This window comes from Corvus kubaryi, unplaced genomic scaffold (assembly GCF_017639235.1).
Source record: "Corvus kubaryi isolate FWS band 111438036 unplaced genomic scaffold, C.kubaryi_AGA036_p1.0 37392, whole genome shotgun sequence".
NCBI lineage: Eukaryota > Metazoa > Chordata > Aves > Passeriformes > Corvidae > Corvus > Corvus kubaryi.
Window position 1 is genome coordinate 8275506 of NW_024581131.1, and position 10492 is coordinate 8285997.

The 10492-nt window shown below is 40.2% G+C and overlaps 1 protein-coding gene across 1 annotated transcript in view; it reads left to right on the top strand.

Moving 5' to 3' along the window:
- Positions 1 to 5983, top strand: part of EHF (ETS homologous factor) — a 33891-nt gene extending 27908 nt beyond the window's left edge. The window contains exons 8-9 of the mRNA XM_042038620.1: positions 1498 to 1693; positions 2517 to 5983. Of these exons, the coding sequence (XP_041894554.1) occupies positions 1498 to 1693; positions 2517 to 2616 (296 nt within the window). The 3' untranslated portion in view covers positions 2617 to 5983. The remainder of the gene's footprint in view (positions 1 to 1497; positions 1694 to 2516) is intronic.
- Positions 5984 to 10492: the final 4509 nt, after the last annotated feature.

Below are 10492 nucleotides of genomic sequence, written 5' to 3' on the forward strand. Positions count from 1 at the left end.
TGAAGAACTGAAGTCTGTCAGCTTGTTCAGCTTGGAGAAGAGAAGGCTGAAGGGTCACCCATCCCAGTCTACAGCTTCCTCAGGGATGGCAGTGGAGGGGGAGGTGCTGATCTCCTCTCTCTAGTGACCAGTGATAGGACATGAGGAAATGGAGTGAAGGTGTGCCAGGGAAAGTTTAGACTGGATGATAGAGAAGGTTCTTCACCCAGAGGGTGGTTGGGCACTGGAACAGGCTCCCCAGGGAAGTGGTCATAGCACCAAGCCTGACAGAGTTCAAGGAGTGTCTGGACAATGCTCTTAGTTATGTGATTTAGTTCTAGGACATGCTGCGAGGAGCAGGGAGTAGGACTTGATGATTTTTATAGGTCCTTTCCAACTTGAGATACTCTGTGATTCTAAGAACTCAATTACAGCCCGGGCATACAAAACAGGTCACATTGGCAGTATGAACTAATCCCCTTCATTTCCAGTTTCTTCAGTACTGCTCTGTATCATGACCGTAAGTTACCGATGCCTAGATAGGCTAGGTCCACCGCATTTTACGGGGTCCAGAAAACAATTATAATAATAAAGAAAAATTATTAGATTACTTGACTGAAATCTAATTCTACTTACACTGCACTGTATACCATTTTCAAGTTACCTTCACATCTTTGACTAGCTTGTTTCCTTCTAAATTTGGTCTAATTGCATGCTTTTGAAGTCAGACCAAAGGACTGCTGTCTTTCTGGCTCACCTTGTCACTGTGTTTGTTATTCATTTGTAAACTACTTCATCTGACTTGTTGCCTTCTTTTTTTTTTTTTCTTTTTTTTGACCTGGACTTTCTGGTACCATCTTTATAGTAACTGTGAGATGTATTTGTGCTTAAACTGGGAGGTCTACCTGTTGAACTTGGAGATCTGTTTTTGTCTTTTCTACACCATGGTCAAACTTTTTAGTACTCCTTTTACATAAAATTTTGGCTGGCCAGTTTTGTCATTATCCCTCTATCCACTCTACACCTTCTTACTTATTCATGCAGAATGGCAATTCACCTCCTGTGCCTTCTGTCTGCCTTTTAAATGCATGGAGGTTCGGTGCCTGCTTCACGGTAATCTCGGCTGTTTCATGTGCCACTCAATAATATCAGGGTACACGCCGTGCTGTAGACGGGGATCAGCAGAAATGGCAAATGAGATGAGGGGAAGGCTTAAACATGTTCTCTTCAGGGCAGAAACAGTGCCAAAGGCAGAAGGAAGCAGTGGGTGGTTTGGACTCTGCTTCCCCTGCTTGCTGGGGCCCCTACCTGCCTGCCACAGGGCTCAGACTGCCCGAGGCTGACACTTACTTCCAGTGTAAAGGCTGCCAGTGTTTTTCACCTGTATATCTCTGAGGTGGGGGTCCTGTGCTCCAGAAATTATGGCCTGAGTGTTCACCCTCCGTAGATGACATAAAAATTGCAAGAATAGCCCAGAGAGCTCTTGAGAAACTCCTTCCTGCCTCTTTCTTCTTTCAGATCCTCGAGGAACTCATCTTTGGGAATTTATTCGTGATATTCTTCTCAATCCTGAGAAAAACCCAGGATTAATCAAGTGGGAAGATCGGTCAGAAGGTGTCTTCAGATTTTTAAAATCTGAAGCTGTGGCTCAGCTGTGGGGAAAGAAGAAGAACAATAGCAGCATGACTTACGAGAAACTCAGCCGGGCTATGAGGTGAGCTGGAGTCGCTGAGGAAGACTGTGGCACATACACAGACAAACTGGATGGAGAATTTGTTTGACTTTTAAAAATGATTTGTCAACAGCACCAGTTGCTTTCTCTGACAGTGTGTCACTCTAATTTTGAGACTGTAGCATCTCGTTCTTTGTCTTTTCTTCTCCTCCTATTTCTGTGTAATATATAATACATATAACAGAAATAATTGTGTATATATATATAAATTCTGTTTCCCTCCATCCAAACAACCAAATTAGGAAGGGAATATGGTTGCAGAAACCTGAAAGTTCACATACTACTAAACTGAGAGTGTTTAAATGGCCCAGTAATAGCTGGAGACCTTGTTATTTCCAGCAGTGTTCAGAAACTAGACATACCCCACATCCATTGTCTTAAAATAGGTGTTAGGATTTTCTTTCCTCTTTGATTTAACATTTTGAGAATTTTTCCATAATCTCTGAAACTTCAAAAGGTATTTTGAAAAGGAAGCTGAGGTTCTTTCCTGGTCTGATTTTCAGATCCTGGTTTATCTGGAAAAAAATCCCCATGAAATCTCATGAGTGTGTGATAAATTTAGCAATATGCTTTGACGTGAAATACGGTGAAATTCAAACTCAGAAGCTAATTAATAGAAAGTAAAAAGAAAGCATCCATTTTTCCTTCTTTGTCATTTAATTATAATGATCTTAGGTATTATATATATCTCTCAATAAAAAATAAAGACCTTGTAGTCTGGCTAAGGGATTGTCTATTTGGCAGTGGCCTTTTAGGACTACAGGTGAATTTATTTTTATATCTTTTTCTGTTTTTATTTTAACAGATACTATTATAAAAGAGAAATCCTGGAGCGCGTGGATGGTCGGAGACTAGTATATAAATTTGGAAAGAATGCCCGTGGTTGGAGAGAAAATGAGAATTAAATCTATCTAGAAATAACATTTAAAACACATGGATGTAAATATTCAAGGACTATTTTCTTATATTTATGTACCAAACTGGGATGAAAAAACAATTCTACTTCTGTCGGGAAGAAAGAACGTTATCATTATTGGTGTTAAAATTATTTTATTTGAAGTATGTCCTGTATGGGGAAAAAATGTACACAGTTTTCTGTGATATAAGTTAACATTATAGAATTATGATTATTTTTCCCTTCTTGTGAAGCTTTCCTTTTTTTTTTTTTTTAAATCATACAGGCATAATGTGATTTATGAGTCATGCAAAGAAAGGGAAGGAACTAAATTCTAGGGCATTTAGGGAGTATGATAATCCACTTTGGAAGGCAACTGTAAGTGGAGGAAACAGTAAAGCATCTCTGAGCCAAGTAGCCTCCTTCCACAGTCAGATGGTTTATAACTTTCCTTGGCTAATACCACTTGTTCCTTCCCACCTCTGATTTCTGAGTGTTTTAATACTTTTCTGGCTTTCAGCTGCTTTTCTTGAATTAGACAGTGGGTTCCTCTTTAGCTGGCTTATCCCAGCCACGAGAACAGTGGCTTTGCAAGGTGGCTGTCAGCATTTTTTTGGAGAGCCCATACTACCTCCACCATTGCAACCTTCTTTTGTAGGCAGACATTTAGGACCAGACCGTACCTGGTTCTCAGTGTCCTCCCTAACCTCCAAAGAGCATTCAGCTCGCCCCAGGAAAAAGGCTATTTGTTATTAACTAAATATTGTTGGGGTGAACTGCTGGAAGAGAGTCAACCTTGGGGACCAAAAGCTATTGAAGGAAGATTGTTTTCTGACTGGGCAAACTTATTAAAAGGCACTGGTTTCCCAGTAGGAATGTTAATAGTCCTCTCACCCTCTTGCACTTCTAATTAAAGCTTTCAAATCTGTGCCATATGAAGCAGTGAGGAGGTGGGCAAGCAGAACATTTATTAATCCCATGGCATGAGGAAGAAGTCTCCCCAGTTACTTCAAGCTTTGTGGTCCTCCTGGAAGGTCAAGTCTCACTTGGACAGATACTTTCAAAAAAACTTTGAGAAATGCAAAGCTAAACTGTGTGTAAAGTATTAGTTCCCTTTGCTTTCCTCCAGTCTAACTCTATACTGTACTTGTATTTGTTAGTTGTGCTTGGGATTCTTAGTTGGAGGGAAAACCCCATCAACATAAAGACACTGAGATTTTAGGGACATTCAGATCTGGGTCAGTATTTTGGGTTCACCTCTAGCAGTGCTATGCAGACACGGAGCGTTCCTCGGCAGCTTTTCCTTTCTCCAAGTCACAAATGCTTTCTGCCAGCACTGAGCATATACAGAACATAGGGAAATAAAAACTAGAGGAGGCAGCACTTCACCAGGTCACTGACTATGTGAGATGTGGGAGTTGAGAAACAGGATTGTCTTGGTGATGTTAACAGAGGTGAAACCAAGATCATTTTCAAATCACTTTTTCAGGGATGAGGAGTTTGGGAAACAATAGCAGGGACTGAGAAGTCCAGGATTAAAAAAAGAAAAAGGGAAAAAAAAGGAAAATTAAGAATATTCAATCCATCCAGTATCCATTTCCTCAGGCATCCCCTGGGTTTGAATCCATATTAGCTTGAAATACAGCAAAATACAGCTGGAGGTTGCAGGTTATTCCATTTTTGTTTGTCTTAAAAGGAAATAGAGATGAAACTAAGAGACAACAGAAGTATCAATATAAAGGGTATAAAACGTGCTTAGCAACAATTTGTAGGCAAACATGAGAGCCTAACTTGTTATCTACACATGTAGGGCATGTTAAACAATAACACCACCTCCTACACTCTGTATGCCAGAGCTGTCACCATCAATTACCCATACATGACAATTTTTACTTTTCATAACCTGGGTGGAGAGAGGTTCATCTTATTTACAAATCAAATAATAAGCCTGTGTACTTCAAAGCATTTTTTTCTCTCAGTCTATCTCTGTTGGTTTTTTTTATTTGGCTGTCTGTGCTAGCCTTGCTTGCTTTTGCGCAACTCAGTAATTTCATTTTTTAGCTTAATTTGCTACATTTCACTTCCTTTACCATCATTCTGTAGTTGATAGAACAAGAATCAGGCCACCAGATGAGAAGAGCACTTTCACTTTGCTTGTAAGACCATTTCTTCCCCCTGCCTGATGGTTATTTGTAGCCCTTTGCTCCATGCTCTTCACCTCCACACCTTGGGTGAAAATCTGAGATCAGTGGTACTGTCACAAATCTGCAATGTAGTTCTACCTAATCTCAGGTTAACATGTATCTTATAGCAATGGATTGTAATACTTCATGAATTTGCTTTCTACCTGATCTCTCACAAAATTTCTTGGGAGACAAAACAAACCTGTGATAGATGCGTGTCACCACTTGGTTGCTGAGCAGCAGCTAAACCTGCCTGTAAAGGTTTCAAAAGATAAAATTGTACTTAGAAGCATACTGTATAAATTGAGAGAGTGGTTTACATTGGGATGCAGTATAAATGGTCTTCCACTGTCACATCTTTCAGCACGTGGAAATCATGCAAGTTTCTGTTTCCACCCTGCAGAACTTTGCAGAGTACTAGGTACTCGTCATTCAATATTACAATAGTACAAAGTTGGAATAGAAGCCAGCCAACATTTACTCTGTTTTACAAATATATTAACCTTTGCCTAAGACAAACACAAAGGACTGTTTAAAACTACAGTTCTTGCCAAGGACAGATGCAACCAACCAAAGAGAGTCTTTTTACCAGACCTAAGCAAACGGAGAAAATGAAGAGATGAATTTTTATGTAAATTGCTATTTAAACAAAAAGCATTTCTGATTGCTCTTTTATTTTGTATTTCAGAGGCTGAGCAATCATATTTTTAGATGTATCCTTTAAGTTAGCAGCTGCTGAACTGGTAGCACCATGTGTATAGATTTTTATTGTACCATAATTTTTCATATGTATAAAGCTCTAGATAGGAAAGTATATTGTATTTATACAGTTACATGCAAATCACAATGTCAAAGGGTTGGCATGAGCACTCTCAACATTTTCTGCACAAAATTAGAGCAACTTGCTCTAAAAACATCCTGAGAAACTGTATGTAGGCTGTTGAACTACATAGACATTAAAATGTTTAGTTACATTTTCGTCTTTCTTTCTGCAGCACATTGCATAATTCCTGCTTGCTTCTCATAGCATCGTCTTCAATGTCTACGTGGGGAAACAAATCCAAGTTAGCTATTTCACTATTGCCATTGTAAATCTCAGCTTGGAGACAATGTATTCACAAAATGGTTCTAAAGACTGTTTCTATTTTTGTGAATATGATATAAATTCAAATAAAACACTCATGAAAGAAATTATTTGAATAATGTTTATCTTCCCTTTTTTATGTCTTGTGATTGGAAGTGACTAATGTGAATTCTTTCAGTACTGACGAATATTTCAATATTGATGAAAGGACTGCTCTAACTACAACAAAATCCAATGGCTTAAATTTACTAATATGTTGAATAGTCCATCTGTTGTGAAGATATTGGATTTCCAAACCTGTTTTGTGTCTCACAGGCCTCACTGAAATAATGGATTATGTCAACACAGCTAGATTGCCTTTCTTGTTTGGCTGCTAAACTGAACAAAGGCCTTACTTCAGCACTGATTTAACTTCAAGGTATTTTGAAGTGTGTGCAAGGGCTAGGCTGATTAAGGATGCCATTACTCACACTGAGCATTTCCTTTACTGAATCAAAGCAGCTAAAACGATGAAATTCTGTCCCTCGTGTTATTTTTCCATCCAAGTGGTGGCTACAAAAAGGGGCCATCTCTCCCGATTTACTCTCCAGTTTGAGGTAAAAAAGTGAAAACGCCCATAGTTAAAAGCAAGTCAAGGCAGACCCCTGTGGCATTTGCAGTCTGGGGACTGTGGCTGTGCCAGCCGGCTGCGAGGGTGCTGTGTGTGGCCTGCGAGGGGCCACCCTGCAGCCCCTGTGCTGCCCGGCTGGGTGTCCCGGGCTGGCAGCACGAGGTGGTGCAGAGCAGCGAGTCTGACACAGGCAGCTGAGCCTGCTGCTGTGCCAGCACGTCTGGAGTTGGGCTGGAATCTCAACCAGGAGCTTCACTGCAACAGGACAAGTCACACCATCACACTCTATAATCTGCAAACGTGCATAATTTTAAGCAAGGGAGTGATTCCCCTGCCTTTGAAATTATGCATATAGGTGTTCAAGGATGGTGGCTCTAGAAGTTTTCAGTCTATATTGAATCAGCCTATATTTGAACCTGGAATTTCAAAGGGGCTCCAATATTATGTCCACATAAACAGGAGAATGGGTTTGAATTTTCAACTCAGGTATAATCAGTGTCCTGAAAGGGTGGTCATAGTTTGAGAACTTGGGAGTCCCAAATTTGGTTTCAAAAGGAATTGGAAATAGATTTCAGGCACGTTCAGACTGAGATTTAAATAAGCACACAGCTGGTTTTCCAGTAAATGGTTGGGGCTTTTGTTTCAAGCAAGATGAGGCCAATATGTGAGACAAACACAGATGAGAATATTGTTTGGAAACATGCAAATAAACGCACACTTAATAACCTGCCCCCCTCCAACAAAACCCCTGAAAAGCCAAACCAAACCAAAAAAACCCAAGACAACTAATACTCTTCTTTGATTGTCACTTAAAATAAAGTAAAACTTCAGCTTTCAGCTGCAGTCTAAGGCCACATGAAATAAAAATTCAAAGCAAAATTCAGTTGCAAGTCCTATGTAAACTGAGAATAAGTAAGAGGAGTGCTGCAAACAGAGCCTACCTACATCTTAACGTGATACAAATTTGGGTGCATGTCTGCATCAACAACAAGTGATAATTGCTTCAGGTAAGTGAAATCTGGTACTAGCAAGAGAAGAGGTGATTAAGAGTTACCAATACTAATAGCTTCCAGTAAATGGGTTAATTACAATAATTTGAAAGGTAGGTTATCTATCTGGGTTTTCAGTATTTGCTTCCTTGCCGATGAAGCTTTGCACAATGCAGTCTAAGTCCTAAACTTTGTGCAAGCCAAGAATTTTCTCCAACAACCACCCTTTCCCCAGATATTTTGCTCCTTCAGTCACGTGAGTGTTAGAGAAAATAATAGGGAAAGAAACAAAGTAGGAGGAAGAGACTGAGTTGATGACCAGGTCTTAATGCACCAAACAGTTCGATGAAGAAATACAAAGGTTGTATGTGCAAAAAAATTTAATAACATCCAAGCAAGTCTATTTATAGTCTTTCCATCAGAGGTTGGTTGCAAAAATTAAACATAAATTAGTGTTTACAAGTTTAATTATAACTTTAGGAAGAACAAGAAATTATAGCAATATGCCTGTGTGTACCGCATCATCTTGTGTACCTAAAAAAAATTTAATTATGAAAAATGACTGAAGCATTATTTCTGCTGAAGAATTTCTCCCCTCTGTATTCAGTATGTGTGATACTGTCTTTGCTTTCATCTTGGTTTGAAATTCAACAATAAGATTCAATCTCAACACAGGGAACGAAGAAAGAGATGTATGATCTGTATTGTTGTAGCAGGTACTTCAAAACAAATAGGCAAAGTGTAGCTTCTTCTTTCTAAGTGTTTTGATTCCTTATTTAGCATTTATACTGTCCCTGGGAACAAGCTGTGAAGTTGGGGGTAAATACCAGTATCAGTGATACATCTTGTGAATTTTGCAGAGGAGCTTTCTTGTCTCTATCTAGGAGTGGTGAAGAGACCTTCAGAGCATGAAGATGGTGAAAGCCTCCTTCTGACACCTGAGTATGTTGAGAGGCTGAACACACCACCTTAAAACCTGCTTTTTAATGCTCCTGTCTGTGGCTTGAAAGCCACAACCTTCAGCACTGTGTGGCAAGGGGATTATTGTACTTCACAGCTCACATGGAAGGCTGCACGATGGCCTCTTAGCAACCTATGGTTGAGAAGAAGTGCTGTGTTTGCATCCATGTTGCAGCCTCTGGAGACTGCAGGACTCACTGTTTTGAGGTCTAGTGCCACTGTACACCTTCATCTGCATTTCTCAGATGTGCCAAGGCAGAGGGAGGCTGAAGACTTATAAGAATGCATCCCAAATATTTCTGTGAGTGCTGCAGAAAGGTCAGAGGATTACTGGGACTGTTGAAGTTCCTGGAAGTGGTGCTGCCATGAGGATGCCTAGACACAGGTGCCAGCTGGAGATGCTGAAGTGGTCTGGGAGAGGGTCCCTTCTTCAAGTCTTGCCAGTTTTGCTCTCTATTTGTCAGCTTCTGTCTCCAGTTTTTTCTCACATCCCCTTTTCCCAAGCGGTGTGGTTGTAACGTCACTGGCTGTACCCATGGAAACTGCTCTTTCCCTGGAAGGGGTTGTAAAGTCCTTGTCTTATGTGTCGGCTTTCATGTGCTAAGGCCAAACCAGCCCTTTGGCTCTAGCTCGCATCTTTATAGGCTGTTAAATTGCCAAGGTGGGGAAATTTAAAAGTGCAACCCAAATCTGTAACCAGGGGCTCCCTTAGGGAGTCACTGAAGTTCGGAGAGGATGGAGGTTCACACCACAGGTCTGATCTTGCCCAGCCTCCTGTGGACTATGCTGCTTCTCAACACAGTCATCCCATGAAGCCTGTGCCCAAACACTGACAGAAGGAGAAACGGCATTCACCACCAGATGCTCACAGGCTGGAGTCTTATGCTGTCTAAGATCCCTGTATTTTCAAAGAAAGCTTAAATAGACAGACAATTAATTAAAAAAAAAAAGAAGAGAGATCACCTTGAATTTCATCCTGCTCATAGCAGATAGAATCAAAATGTCTCAGGTAATTATCTTTGCCTGAGATGATGATCACTCATTTTAGGAGTATATAAAATCTATGAGTTGTAATGTGAGGCAACCTGCAACTCTCCATGCATCCTCCTAGAATTCCCTCTGTACTCCTATATCTCTCTCTAAATCGTACCTCCTCTCCTGGGGAAAGGCTCACCAGAGCTTATCAGATTCAATTACTGCTGTTTCATATCAATGTTCTCATGTGAAACCAGAATACAAATAAGCCAAGACTACCTCCATACCCCCAAACAATTACAAATGCCGATGATTCACCAGTTATTCATGCCAAACCAATATTTTTCAGTATTTTATAGTTCACGAGTGAAACATTTCAGCATGTTCAGACTGAAATCACTGGCATGCCAGGAGGCATTTCATGGAGAAGGGCACTCTGCATGGGGATGCATGGCATATCCAGCAGCTGTCATGCAACCACATTTGTCTCAAGGACACTTTTTACTTTTTCAGTAGGTTTGGAGGTGAAGGGATAGTAAAAGTTACATTTACTTTCAAGAAAGTTTAGAGTTAGATGATAAAGCTAATCTAATTTTTCACTTTGCTGCCACTGTAAGACAGACACACTTTGCCCTCCTACTTCCCCAGACTTTTCATCAAATGTAATTTTTAAATACACATACAATGAAAAGTTATGTGGTGGTGTTAAAACGTCCTTTTTTTTTTTTTCCTGGTGTGTAGAAAGAATTTAATTCACTATGAATGGGTAACCCATTTGTTTATACTCAGGTTAAGAACAAAGCCATCTAATAAGCTTTGCTGTCACCTTAAATAAATGGTTTCACAAGATAATAACTCTCCATCCAGCTACACCCAAGGGTCATCAGCATTTTTAAAGACTCTTTATGTTTCAGAGAAAGAAGTCACACTGTAACAGTCAGCAACACTGTGGGATAGCTATTAAAAACTGATATTTTGTTTGGATATCAAGGTTATGAGTTCCTGGGGACCTGTGGCCACAGAGGCTTTAAGCAGATCCCCCACCCCAAAAAGGGTGTATACCAGCAAGCCTTTCCTTAGCTTGG